This window comes from Acinonyx jubatus, chromosome A2 (genome assembly GCF_027475565.1).
Source record: "Acinonyx jubatus isolate Ajub_Pintada_27869175 chromosome A2, VMU_Ajub_asm_v1.0, whole genome shotgun sequence".
Lineage (NCBI taxonomy): Eukaryota > Metazoa > Chordata > Mammalia > Carnivora > Felidae > Acinonyx > Acinonyx jubatus.
The window spans coordinates 47,812,151-47,827,167 of NC_069383.1; the positions used below are offsets into that span (position 1 = coordinate 47,812,151).

The window sequence follows — 15,017 nt, forward strand, 5'->3', positions numbered from 1 at the left end:
TCATAGCCTGAGCCGAAGTCAGACGCTCAACCGACTAAGCTACCCAGGCCCCTCTATGTTACAATTAAAAAAAAATTTTTTTTTACATTTATTCATTTTTGAGAGACAGAGAGAGACAGAGCACAAGCGGGGAAGGGGCAGAGAGAGAGGGAGACACAGAATCCGAAGCAGGCTCCAGGCTCTGAGCCGTCAGCATTGAGCCTGACGCAGATCTCGAACCCACGAACCATGAGATCATGACCTGAGCCGAAGTTGGATGCTCAACCGACTGAGCCACTATATGCTACAATTTAACATACAGTTAAGTTCACTTGCCTAGGTTGGCTTCAGTTTTAGGGTTTGCTTTTTTTTTTCCATCCAGTTAAATTTAAGGTTATTTTAAACACGTATAGCAGCCAATACTTTGAGAGCCCAGGAATCCCAAGGTGCTAGGAGCACCACTGTGAACAAACAGAACAATTTCCTGCCTTCATACATTGTAGAGGCGAAGACAGTGATAAGCGAAGAAATACATATGCGCTATGCGTCAGGCGGTGATGAGTGTCATGAAGAAAGATGAAGCAGGTGAGGGTTGCAGAGTGGTGCAGGTGCTATCCTGGATACTAGAAAGGCTCTCCGGTAAGGACACAACTGGGCAGAGTGCCGAGACTAGTAGATGCAGACTAGTAGATGAGGCTAGTAGAGTGATAGCTGCGGTTATCTTAGAGAAGAACTCTCCTGGAAGGAGGGATAGCAAATGCCAAGACTCTGAGGTGGGGACAGGCTTGGTGTGCTCAAGGAATAGCACGGGGCCACTGTAGAAGGAGCTGAGATGGGAGAGGCAGACAGATCACGTAGGCCCATGGAAGATTTTGGACTTTATCCCAAGGGTGATGGGAAATCGTTGAGGGGTGCAGTGTTTGCTGAAAGAGTAGTTAGAATCAAATTCGATTCAATTCAGCACTCCTATATCGAGTGACTACGGTGGCTGAGGCATTGGACACGTATTGGAAATTCAGCCATTAATAAGACATTGAGCCTACCCTTAATCTGAAAGCCTGGCAATAGGTAAAATACTGAATGAAAAGGACGGTTAGAGAAGTGACTGGAAAGACAGATAGCACAAGGAGAGTGCAAATAGCTTACTTCTCTCAGTATGGGATCCTCAGGAAAGGCCGGACAGTAGAGGTGACAATTAAACCGGATTTTGAAAGATGCGTAGGGGTGGGTTAGTCAAGGATCTTTTGCTTATAAGTGACAGAAACCCTGTTCAAAATGGCTTAAGTAAAACAGGGGGTCATGGCTGTGTCTGGGTGCTCAAAACGTTGTCATCAGGAATTTCTCTCTTGATCTATTCACTTGACTTTGTACTGCACTAGTTTCATTCTAAGCTATGTTTTTTTCACTGGTAGCCTTGCACCTCTACCCCATCCTAATGTTCTAAGTATAACCTATCAGCTCAACTTCTCTTCCCCAATAATTCCACTATATTCCTGAATCTCATGTGACCCATTTGGATCCCATGCCTGTTCTAGAACTACTAACTGGGGTCAAGGGGATGGACATAGAGGTTGGCCATAATGGTGCCTGAGGCCCACCCAGTGCCCTGGGAAGGGTGGGATCATAGTGAGGCCCTCCGCCTCTGAATCACAAGGCCTGGGAGTGGGAGATGGGTGGTGCACCAGGGAAGACCCCTGTGACGATACTAGAGGAAGGGCTGGAAGGATGCTGGATAAGCTCAAACCACAGAGGTCCACCGTAAGGGAGACAAGGTGAAAACAGTCTCAGTTTTTCCAAGGAAATGGCAAGTTAACGGAACCAGGAACTTCCTCATCTTCTGCTTGCGTTCTTCTCTATTTGGAAAGGATATTCTAACTGTTTGGCTTACTCCACTTACATCTTTTTTAAGCCAGCTATCTGGTCAGGATTATTTAGGATCTCTACCAGTAATTCCCTGCTGGTCCTTGACTTTTAACCCATTTCAGAGGCAAGTGGGGCAAAGGGGCAGGAAGTGATGCCTCTGTCATTTTGGAAGCCGCCCTGAAAAATTCCCAGTCTCCACCTCCGCCAGAGGAGCGATCTGCTTACTGTGTAATTCCTGCCTTGCAAATAATGTGGTGATGCTATTAACCATGAAGTTGGACTTTCAGCAAAGCTGCCCAATTCTGGATGAGAAATTTGTCCATTTCATGTCTGCCCGGTGGTTTCATGCATGTAACTGAATGTGTGTAGGAAAGGACAGTTTTCTTTTTTACACTCTTGGCTGCCAGGATGAATACTTTTAAGGAAACCTGTGCCTTTCGAGTGATGAAGGAAGATGTGAACGAGGGCAGGCAGGAGCTGGGATGAGATGCAGTCACCAGACAGCAGCATTTTCATAGGGGCTACACGGGATATGTTAAATCCAGGGCCACATCTCTTTCTAGAGGGAAGAGCACTAAATAATAACACCTTGGTGGTTTGTTTTATTAGAATGCTGTGTTTTTCCAGTCTAGTTTGTTCCATCTGGTCTTCTGTTTTAAGGTTAGGAGGCAGAATGGAAAAGTAGTTCTGGGTTAATAATCAGGGGACCTGAGATTCATTGCTGGCTTTGCCTCTCTGGGTGATTCCAAGCGAGTTCTTTAACCTCTCCTGGCCTCTGCTTTTCATCTTACAGTCGGAGGGCTTGGCTTTTCAATTAGATCACTTTCAGGGATATTTTGCTTTACTAGATGTTCAACCGTAGTTACCTAGATGTACTCTTATAGCATCTGTATACAATTGCAATTTTAATGTAATACCCACCCTCCTTCTCTCCACCCCCCCCCAAAAAAAAAACCATTGTGATAGATTTTTCAAGAAAGGGAAATCCTATCTGTTCAGAACTTTTAATTTCCTCACACTGTTCCGGAGGCTGAACAAACAATGCCACTAAAGTAGCAGAATCGTGGTTGAAAAATAAATGAGTAAACTCAGAAATGCTTCTCTGGGGCTCCTGGGTGGCTCAGTTGGTTAAGCGTCTGACTCTTGGTTTTTGAGTCAGGTCATAATCTTATGGCTCGTGGGTTCGAGCCCCGTGTCAGGCTCCACCCTGACAGCACAGAGCCTGCTTGGGATTCTCTCTCTGCCTTTCTCTCTCTTCCCCTCCCCTACTCTCTCTTTCTCTCTCTCTTAAAATAGATAAACTTAAAAAAAAAAGAAAAGAAATGGTTTTCTCCTTTTCAGTGCAAATGTACTGGACCTAAATATCCTTTCCATTTGTGTACTGTGAGTGAAGGGTATAGCCTGATCTCAAAAGGTCTGGAGCAGCTGTTCAGCACCCTGAATTTGGTGCAAGAGAGTCTGGAAGTAATAACAATACCTACTGAATAGGATTGTTTTGAGCATCTAATTAGATAATCCTCCTCAAATATTTAATGATGTGATGGCTGTGGTGAGTACCGAAGACACGATGACTGTTATTACCATTCATGGTGAAAAGCTGGATTAATACATTATGGCTCCAAAGCATATGACCTAATGTATGTAGACAGGGCCTGAGATATTTTAAAAGTTCTGCTCACGTCTTTCTGGGAAGTGGCATTGTCTCTCCTGTTATTTTGAAATCATCTTCAAAAGAAATAGTTTGCTTTGTCTAAACAACGATGGTGGGGCTTAGAAGATGATATTTGAAAGTTTGGGATAGTAGCAAAACGTGCCGGGACCGACCCAGGCCCCCTGCCACTGCCGTGTGGACCCTGGCGAGCCCACAACCAGGCATACTGTGGGATCTGCAGGCGGTACGATCCAGAAGGAAGAACCGCCTTGTCTCCTTCCCTCCTTCTCTCCATTTCGGCACAGAACGCCAACTGGAATTAATTTTCTCTAAAGAGAGACAAATGTGTCTGTAAATCACCCTCCTCAAGGCATGAAAAAAATGTACTTCAAAAAGAGAAACAAGCTGCATTTAATTCACATAATTAACTTTCTTTATAAGGGTTATCCTTTCTGAGCCAGTAACTATTAGTGAGATTGCTCTTGTTCTTGAGGTACAGACTCACTTGAGAATCCTCTCAAGTGTACGTGGGCCCAGCTAGAAGTTAAAGCAAAACAGCCCTCACTGGAAGGCAGGAAGGTGGTGGCGGGAGGAAGGGGAGCTGCCCATTGTTCTCTGAGCGTGTGGCTTTGCGTCCTCTCCCCGGAAAGATTCCGTGCCTATGGGTGGTTGTGGCAATGAATGGGGAGCGTGTCCAAAATGGCAGAATATGTGGTTACAACTGAGCATCTCTCCCTGATCGGGAGGAAGGGGCCAAGTTGCCTCAGAGGCAATTTTGCAACCATGGTTAATGTGAGGGCCAAATAAAGGCAAAGCTTTGAAGCTATTTAAAAATTAGTGAGCTTAATAGGATACTTTATCTTCATCTGCATGAGTGAAGTCCTGCTGGGATCATGGAGTCTGACAACATTTACTGGAATCATCATGGTCCACTGGGTTCGGGTTGCAGGCTCCCAGTAGGTGAGAGCCATGTTTGTGTAATGTGTGTCCTACACTACTAAGCAAAGTGTTTGTTGAATGTTACAGAGCAGCCTTGTGCAAGGTTGTTGCTGGACAAAATAAAAATATTGATGATGTTTCTCACCAGTTTCTTTTCATCTCCCTTCCATCGCCCCTGTCTCCCTGCTCTGTGTCCCAGGCCCTGAGAACCCTCCTTTCTACTTCTTTATTTTCCAGGTCCATCCAGTACCCTAACTCCCACCCCCAGCCTCCCTTTCTTTCCTTGGCTATATTGTGCTCAGGTCCTGTTTCTCCATCATGACTATTTTGTTCCTCTCCCCCTTTCTGACTTGCCATCAGCGCACTGTCCATTAGAAAGGATCTGATAAATTAAACTTACTCTCAACATGCTTGTATTTGAATAGAAGGCATAGTTGTAATCGGGAATTTTCCAGCACTGATATACAAGCAAGAAGCAGGAGAGAACTATTCTGCAGGCCCACACCAGTATCCTTTTAGCCTAGGCTTGAATCTGGCAGCTAGAAGGAGGCCTTCAAGAGTCTATAGTTCACTAGTTTTATTTGTAGCTCTTATTTGAGAAGACTGAGAGTGGATTGTAGGGCAGGCATGGGGCTAAGCACTGTTTTATGTATGTCATAGCAACCCTCTGAAGCTGGCACTATTCTTATCGTCCCCATCATACAGTTGAGATGACTGAGGCTTGGAGAGCGAGGTAGGTCTTACCAAGGTCACTCAGCGAGGATTGGGACTAAGCAGCTGGATTCCGGAGCCCAAAGACTGTAGACAAGAAACTGGCTAAAGATTGGAACCCTGCTTGTGTAGATGCTGTCTGGAGCCTCAAAACCTCCATCTCTAAGACCTGCCTCTTCCAGAAAGCAGGTGCACTGTGCTTAGAGGGGAGTCAACATCCCTTCCCTGTTTCGTGCAGAATCTCTAAGGGTTATCAACCTTATACAAACATAAAAGAAGTTCCTTGTCCTTTTGCACGTTTCTGTCTTTCTGGCGAAGGCTGAGTTTTAATCGTAAAGACTTAGCTTTGATCATAAAGTTTTATGGAGTAAATGAAAGTTTCAAGTGATATAAAGGCTTGAAGTCCATGGAATGCAATTATTTATTAAAGCTTAGAACTTGCTGAATTTTATTAGATGACATCCAAGCCACTTTAACTCTTTTTTTTTTTTTAATTTTTTTTTCAACGTTTATTTATTTTTGGGACAGAGAGAGACAGAGCATGAACGGGGGAGGGGCAGAGAGAGAGGGAGACACAGAATCGGAAACAGGCTCCAGGCTCTGAGCCATCAGCCCAGAGCCTGACGCGGGGCTCGAACTCATGGACCGCGAGATCGTGACCTGGCTGAAGTCGGACGCTTAACCGACTGTGCCACCCAGGCGCCCCCAAGCCGCTTTAACTCTTGAGCTCATGACAAATGTCTAGTTTCAGTTTTGGTCATGTGACCTGCCAGTATTTCTTTTAGAATTGAAAATGAATTTGTGACTTAGAACTGGAAGTTTGTACCTTTTGGCCTCCTTCCCCCAATTCCCCCTCCCCCAAATCCTCTGCTTCTGGTGACCACAAGTCTAATCTCTTTTTCTTTGTTTTGTGTGTGTGTGTGTGTGTGTGTGTGTGTGTGTGTGTTTTGATTCTACATGTAAGTGAGATCATACACTGTCTTCCTTGTCTGACTTATTTCACTTAGCATAATGCTTTCAAGTTCCATCCATGTTGTCATAAATAGTTGGCTTCCCCAGTTTTCATGGCTGGATAATATTCCATTGTATGTATGTACCACAACTACTTTCTCCATTCATCTATCGATGGACACTTAGGTTGTTTCCATGTCTTGGCTGTTGTAGATAATGCTGCAGTGAACATGGGAGGGCACAGCTATCTTTTCAAATTAGTGTTTTGGTTTTCTTTGGATATATTTTCCAGAACTAGAATTGCTGAATCATATGGTAGTTCTTTTTTTCATTCTTTGAGGCACCTCCATACTGTTTTCCATACTGGCTGTGCTGGATTCTTTTTTTTTTTTTTTTAGAGAAGCATCCTTTGAATACAAAATAAGGATATATCATTTGGAAGGCCGCATAGCGTGTACCTTTGCATAAATATGTGACCAAGAGATACAGATCAAGATGTTTTTCTTATGTGTCTATTCCTAGAGATTCTACATTTCTTTTAAGCTCATTTTGCAGAACAATAGATGTTTAGATAAAGTCATGCTTTTGTTGGGAGCCTTCTTTTATTCTTTTTGCCCTTTTTTTTTTAAGTTTTTTTTTAACGTTTATTTATTTTTGAGACAGAGAGAGACAGAGCATGAACAGGGGAGGGGCAGAGAGAGAGGGAGACACAGAATCTGAAACAGGCTCCAGGCTCTGAGCTGTCAGCACAGAGGCCGAGCGGAGCTTGAACTCACGGACTGTGAGATCATGACCTGAGCCGAAGTCGGACACTTAACCGACAGAGCCACCCAGGCGCCCCTCTTTTTTTTTTTTAATTGCAGCAGTGTGGTCTGGAAATTAGATGACACATGGTCTAGAAGTGTCTAAGAAGTTGTACAGATTACCACAATACCGAAGTTCCAGCTTTCCCCATTCATTAATTTTCTCAACTGGCCATTTTAAGGACACACGTCTTCTCTCAGAGAAAATAATGGTCCCCAGTGAAATAAGAGTCTACCCTGAGGCCAGATGAAGTCAAGGTCCCTCTCACTCAGTCCTGTCTTCTGGGCTGCTGTATCATCTGTTACTCCATTACACTTGGGCTCTTCCCCCGTTTTTGAGGTTTTTCAATGTGTGTATAAAGCTCTCTTCAAGGCATATCCCCTTATTCTCTTTGATCGCCTCCAAAAGTGGGGGTGGTTCCACCAACAGTCTGTGGTTGGTGATATGCTAGAGGATACAGCACTGCTATGACTCCTTCCAGAAGGGTAGCCCGCCCTGTGTCCTTCTGGGGACACGAAGGAGTTATGACCAGCCCACAGGTGAGTTCTTCAAAGAGATGTTCATTCCAGGTGGAGTGGCTGGGGGAGCAGGGGCAGAGCAGAGCAGGGGGTGCTCAATATACCAGTCCTGAGGCTGACAACTCCGCCTTTTCCACTTCTAGGCAGGGCTTAGGAACTAGGACCCGTGGACAGTGACGCTTTGTGTCCAGGCTTCAGTGTGTCTCATTTCCAAGGCGATTGCTCATTATCCTGGGTGAAGGTTCCACATGTTTTACCATAAAACGTATACCTAGAAGCAAGGCAGAGAATGAGTATAGCTGCACCTATTTTTTTTTTTTTTTACCTAAACTTTAGTAAGAAATGCAGACGAGAAACGCAGAGCAGCTTAAACAATAGTAACTGCTAACATATGTGAAATTTCTGCAAGAGGACATTGTTTCCATTATAGTATTATTCTCTGACACGATTTTTTTTCTTCTAGGGGAGCTGACTTTAGATATGAAATCTTTTTTCCTCCTTTAAGAGTAACCGGGTGGCAGGGGTACAGGAAGCCCGCTGTGAATGTTGCGGGAACATGTAAGAAGGGAGGGCTGCGACGGAATACGCAATTACAAGTTTCTTTAAGTCCCTAGTTCATTGTGCTTTTACACATCTGGATAATTAACCAAGCATTACATTCTCTCTAGACTATTTTTACAAGTACAATATGCTCCCAACGTGATTTCCATTAGGCTGTTCCAAACATCCTTTAAGAACTCAGAAAGATTGCAGACTGAGATTGAAAACCACTGTTCAGCTGTGATGTTGAGACCTTTTCCTCTCGTGGGGGGAAATACAAGACTGAGAGCTGAATTCCGAGATCCTTCCGATGTAAGAGGAAAACTGGAGGCTTATTGCTTTTTTAAGCCCCAGGAATACAAGCATATACAAACACACCTTAATATCTCTGGTCCTCCTTGTCAGAGCCGAGCTCAAAATATGGTCACCATGGGAAAACGTGAGCCACACAACAACGGTGCTGGAAACTGCAGCTTGAAGCTTCTTTAAATATTAGGAAGGAATAATAAGGGCAGACTAAAATCCTAACGTGTCGATGGCTAACCTACTTTGAGTGATTGTGTTAGAAAAATACCTTTGTCTGGCTGAGGTCCTCATTTGAGGGTCACTGCTGAATTCTGAAACAATATATGTTCAGATAGTTAGTGGCCACGCTTTTCCTCTTTTCTTCTTTCATAATTGCTTTGATGCTGTTTCGAGCTTTTATGAGGCCAGGGTCTGATCTGCTGGTAGAAGGTTAGTGCTAATTCACAGGCTTTAGGAGCTTCGCCGGCCAGCTGCTGCCCACATTGATGAACACCAGCAAGAGATCGGAGAAACCACAGGACTGATAGTTGTGCTGGTTGTTGTTCCCATCGTTGTTATAGGCAGGACTCAGAACAAAAGAAACAAGAGTTCATAAAATTACAGGATTGCGACTGGAAGTCCTAAGGGCCATAGAGATCACTTCTAATAGGTGAACAAACCTAAAGTCTCTCCCCAAAATATACGTCTCTATTCTATTTAAAATACATCCAGAAAAGAGAAAGCTGGGTAAATAAAACATTTGATTTATTGTCTGGTTGTCTTTGAAAGTGCTGTGGTGGTCAGAGATCGTTAAATTGAGAAATAAATGATTTGGGAAGAATAAACTAACCCGATCTTGCAAAGAAAATAAATAAATAAATGCCTCCACAAGGAGAGTGAAAATAATTGAAATTTCATTATAATGTTTCAGTGTCTGTTTTCCATAAAATAATCCCATAATTGTCTACTGTGTGACAGCCTGAGCCACTCAACCAATGGAATGATTAATGAAAACAGCAGTGAAGGATTTGTCACACTGACACAGGGCACGGAAGTGTGTGATAGTCATTAGAAAGCAAAAATGAGATAAACATCATCGTTAGGAGAGCAGATGTGGACTGAACAGTGAGGAATCTGTTTTGGACATGGTTGTAGAACTACCCGTGTTTTCTTTGAATGGCCAACTTAGCAAGCTTGTAGGGGATGAACCCAGGGCTGAGCCCCAGCTTGGGAGACCATAGACTCGTAGTCTATTCTAGGACCCTTGACTGAAATGTGATTTGATATGAGAGATGGGAGATGTGGAGGCAGCCAAGCCTAGATGAAATCCCAGCCAGGCACGTGATTGAAATGCATAGACCCTTGCTTTCATCGTTTTAAAACATAGGAAGATAATGTTAACTGTCAGGTGGCTCAAATTAAAGTGGGGGAAGTAGCCTGTTCATAGTAGATCATAGTAGATGCTCAGAAATTGAGTGGATGTTCCTTCTTAATTTCCTGCCTGGATATATCCCAGATACACATGATGGTCACCGGGTGGGGGGGGGGAGGAAAGGTGCCATAAAAATGTGGCTGTTTTCGCCTAAATTTGTCATCACCTTCAATAGAGTAATTTAAAGTACACACCCTTCCATCTCAGAAAGAGCCAAAGAGATGTCCTATCGCTAGGTCTTATAACAAGACAACTTAAGGGATGACCTCCAATAGAGAAAAAAATGTTTAGCAGTAATGACAGATTAGTCATTCATTTCTCAAATGTGTCTTCATGGTCCTACTATGTGCTGGGCAAGGTACACCTTGTGAGAATAATAATCCATGAAATGGTAGACTTTACCCTATCACATTAAAAAAAAATTTTTTTAACATTTATTTATTATTGAGAGACAGACAGAGACAGAGAGAGACAGAGCATGAGCATGGGAGGGGCAGAGAGGAGGAGACACAGAATCCGAAGCAGGCTCCAGGCTCTGAGCTGTCAGCACAGAGCCCAACGCAGGGCTCGAACTCACAAACTGGGAGGGCATGACCCGAGTCGAAGTCGGACGCTTAACCAACTGAGTCACCCAGGCGCCCTTGCCCTATCACATTTGAGTCAAGTTTTCTGTAATATTTTTTCAAAAAGAAAGCATTAGCTTTACGAGTTTTGTGTTGTATTCATTTTCGTGCCTTCTCAAATATCTGCTGTGATGCCTTTGACAGAAGAGTTGCCTAATAAACCATTACTGAATGAAAACTGTACAATACAGGTTTACCACTGAAATGATTTCTCAAGGAAATTTGGCCTCTTTTGTTCACCTTACAGAAATTATATTTGATAAATGTTCACTTATTGTTCCTCACAAGAGAATATAGCACTTTTGGGCAGCAAACTGCATTTCAGGCATGCAAACACATGCCTTCTTATTACCACAAGGACTCTAAAATGTGCTCATGGTTATGAATGGATATGTTGTGTTGAGTCAATACTTTGCCTAAATAATTACTACTCCACAGAGGTCTGCATCAGTGAGGAGATCTTGTATAAATTACGCAGATTACGTAATTGTATCATACCTTGGAAGGAGTGTCAGTTTGGGAGTAGGTCAGGGCAGGTTTGATTCTGATTCTGCCACTTAACATCTCTGAGCCTCAATGCCCTCGTATTGAAATGGGAGTAATGGCATCTCCAGCATGCGATTATGGTGTAGAATTAATAGAGCTCTCGGGGGCTCCCAGCCTTTGAACTACAGACCCCTGCAGAGCCTTGGAAATATTACAAAGGGTCTGCAGACTCATAAGTACCCACATGATGCCTTTAGTCTATTTTGAACACACATGCATTCGCGTTTTTCAAATGCAAGTAAGTTAATTCAAGACCATTCATTCAATGACTGTTTACTGAGCACTAACAGATAAACAGCATCAGGCACAGGGGACATACTAACCCACAAAACAGACATGGAGCCCTGTGTTCGTGGATCTTTGGTTCTAGTGTGGGTGGGAGAATAACGATGCACAAGATGAATTAGTTGAAGTGTGTAGGAAAGTGAATAGGATTCAATGAAAACATAGAGAAAAGAAATATAAAATGTCAAAAAAAGGGGGTGTCCAAATTTTAGAGGAAAAGCATCCCTAGAAGGCTTCACTGAAGGAAGTAGGGGAGTTAACCATAAGGACACTGAGGGAAGAGCATTCCGGGTGGCGGGAACAACTAATGCAAAGGCCCTGGTGGAAGGGGCCAGTATGGATCACAATCATGATTATGGTCCAAGACGGGCTGGAGAGGAATGAGCAAAAAGGTAGCAGGGGATAGTGTTAATGAAGTGACTAGATCATGCCAATCCTTATGCCTCCAAAAAAGCACTTTTGCTTTTACTTTGAAGGAGATGAGAAGTCATCAGAGGGTTCAGATTTATGTTCTAGTAGACCACCATTTTGAAAATAGACTGGATGAGGGGAAGGACAACAGCGGGGGCAGGGGGCGGTGGTTAGGCCACTGCAATAATCCAGGCAAAAGTGGAGCAAACCTGGAGCAAGGTGATGAAATATGGGTATGTGAAAACACCGGATCCTGGGCCTATTTTGACAGAATAGGTGCAATTGACAAGGCTCGCTGATGAACTTTTGTGGGGAGAGAGAGAGAGTGTGTGTGGCGGGGGCGGGGCGAAAGAATGGCACCAAGATTTTTGGTCTAAGCAGTTAGAACAGAGTTAATAATAGAGAGGCTGTTGGAAGGCTTGGGGATTAGAGCTTCATTTTGAACATATGAAGTTTGATATTAGACATGAAGGTGATGGTCCAAAAGGAAGCTTTTTAATGTAAAAAATACAAGACGATTTTTTAAATCTCCCTGAATAGTAGCTTTTGTCAGCATAATCTAAAAGCAGAATTATAATGTTTGCATCCACAAAATATTTTAAAATTGGAAAAGAACTTTGTACTTGGAAAGGTTGAAACAGAGATAGTTGTCAAGTGACAATTTCAGTAGCCAATAAATACTACTTTCCTTTTCCTCTTGCTTTAATACATGTTGCTTTCAAGCTGCATCATCATAAGTATTTTGAAATCTTAATTTTGGCCTTGGGGGTTTCTTTTTCTTTGTAAATGAAGTTTTCAATGGAGCTTTCTGGTAAGAAAGGTTCTGTGGGTGGCGGAATTGTATTCACTGGCCCATGTTATTTTGGAAGGAAATTAGACTTCGCCTATTACACATCCACTTGTCATTTTTTGTGCACCTCACCCATGACTTGCATGTCACGGGTGCTATTTGGAATGGCAAAAGAAGTGACAGACAGAGCTCTGTGCTATTGTGGAATTTACAGCATAAGTGAAAGAAAATATATGGTATGTCTCATGTGGAAATACTGCTGTCTTTCTTTAATTAGCTTAAATACATAATTTTATACCTTTTTTTAATGTTTGTTTATTTTTGAGAGACAGACAGACAGGGTGTGAGCTGGGGAGGGGCAGAGAGAGAGGGAGACACAGAATCGGAAACAGGCTCCAGGCTCTGAGCCATCAGCCCAGAGCCCGACGCGGGGCTGGAACTCACGAACCGCGAGATCGTGACCCGAGCTGAAGTCGGATGCTTAACTGACTGAACCACCCAGGCGCCCCATAAACACATAATTTTTATAGCACCAATTTGTGATGGTTCATTTTAACACCCGCCCTTCTCAGTCTTACGCAGGGAAGTACGTGCCAGCCTTTGCACACTATATCCATACATTGAACCCCGTGATGACAACGAAAATCAACCTGAAAGGAGTTGCTATTGGGGATGCGTATTCTGATCCCGAATCAGTAGGTGTCTCCTTTTTCTTTTCTGTTCTGTCCCTGAAAAGATTAAATCCCCTTTAGTCAAATGGAGGCTCCTCTTACCTTAGAGACCTAACTTGGTAGAAGGAAATAATGTTGCCCAGTTGATTTTCTAATGATTGAAATCTTCCAATTTTTACAAAATGTTTTAAGCTGTCAACTCCCTATGTCAGCCTAGATTGGGTGTGAGTGCGAATGTGGGGCACGCATGTGTGTGTGATACATTTGTGTGAATTCTGTGCACATGTGGGTTGTGTGTGTATGCTTGTGGTATGTGTGGGCATTGTGTGTGTGGTACGTGTATTGTGTATGTTTGTACGTGTTGTGTACGTGTTTGTGTGTTCTGTGAGATCTGTGTGTGTGAGTGTGAGTGTGTGTGTGTGTGTGTGTGTGTGTGTGTGTAATTGTCTTGCTTGGCTAATTTCAGCACGCACTCAATGAATTACAAAGGGTTATTTCATCAAGCAAGTGGGTCCCTAACTTCTCTCTTTCTCTCCGTGTGGCATTTGTGTTTCTCTTCTCTCCTCAGATCATAGGGGGCTATGCAACATTCCTGTACCAAATTGGCTTATTGGATGAGAAGCAGAGAAAGTACTTCCAGAAGCAGTGTGATGACTGCGTGAAATACATCAGGGAGGAGAGGTGGTTTCAAGCCTTTGAAGTGAGTTCTGGGGCCTGCGTTGCCCTGGAGCAATGAGAACCATCTGAGGAGGGTCCTAGAATCCCCGTGGCACTCAGGCATTTTGTGGTTGTTAGAGAAGGTCTATCTGGGATGCTGTCTGAGCTCAGGAGGCAGATGTGTGGGCTGGAAATGGAGAAAAGAACTGTCCTGGCCTCTTTGAATTTACTTGGGCTGTATTTTAAACCTTCGATCACCTTGGAGTGTTTATCTGTGTTTTGATTTCTTTGATTTCTTTAACTGCTGTGTAGCCCTAAAGGCATACCCTATCACAAGGAAATCAGAAGAAAGGCTACCCAGAAAGTGGGTGCATGTGCTTCAACATATGCTCTATCCACACACAGTGTTTCAGCTGGAGAAGTGGCCCCAGTGTGTAACAAATGTCACACGTTCCTGTGTGTCAGGAACAAAGGTTATGAAGTATAGAAACCAGCACCTTTTACAGAGGGCCACTGGTGTTTGTAAATATTGTCACATTACTTCCCCAAAGCTGAATTTGAGGATCAAATAATATGGGTATATTCCTCACCCTTTTTGTTGGGGGGAGAGTTATTTCAAATCTGAGACTATATACTAGATAGTAAGACATTCAGGGTTTTGTTTGGGTTTGATTTGGTTTTGCCAGTGCACACAAAGACCGTGTATCCACAGTCTTCCTGAAGGGTTTTTGTTTTGTTTTGTTTTGTTTTGTTTTGTTTTGCTGCTTTTGCCATAGAGCCATCATGTTTTCTACACGAGTAAATGAGGCAAGGATTGCATTTTGAGGACTTCGGTTTTTTTTGTTATTGGGAGCACATCCTGTACCATTAATGCTGAGGCCTGGTGTTAGCAGTCTTCTAGGCACTGCAGCTGGTTCAGATCAAAACGAGAGACATACAAACTTAGAAGGGGGTAACAAATATAAAATGCTCCATTTTATAAGTAAGGGCGCCTGGTGTGGCTACAGAGTGTGGATTCAGAATCTCCTGTGCAATTGTAAATGCCAAGGAAGAGGGATCTTACGGGGACAGGGAGGGTTGTCTTTCAACTTGCGATGACTATTTTCAGTCTAGTGTTAGGCTGTCTGTTGTAGTAAGCGGAAAGGGTGAAAGGATTGAACCGTTAGAATTTAAAATTAATATCAAATTTTACATCATGTGAGACCAATAAGCAAGTGAGATATTTGATGTGTTTGTGAGGAAGCATTCAAGAATTATCGATGTTAAGAGGAAAAACATCTGATTGGCCCTGAGGGATAAGGAAAGCAGAAAAGATGTCCATGATGCATGATGCGGTAGCCTGAGCACCCACAGGTTTAGTG

The 15,017-nt window shown here is 43.3% G+C and overlaps 1 protein-coding gene across 3 annotated transcripts in view; it reads left to right on the forward strand.

Annotated features, from left to right (window-relative positions):
* The window catches only part of CPVL (carboxypeptidase vitellogenic like), a 112,409-nt gene that overhangs the window by 32,609 nt on the left and 64,783 nt on the right, over positions 1-15,017 (forward strand). For 2 of the 3 annotated variants that reach the window (XM_053218277.1, XM_027075182.2), the window contains exons 7-8: positions 12,901-13,023; positions 13,568-13,699. The exons of the other annotated variant lie outside the window; for it this stretch is intronic. In XM_053218277.1, the coding sequence (XP_053074252.1) occupies positions 12,901-13,023; positions 13,568-13,699 (255 nt within the window). The remainder of the gene's footprint in view (positions 1-12,900; positions 13,024-13,567; positions 13,700-15,017) is intronic. 3 annotated transcript variants of the gene reach the window in all.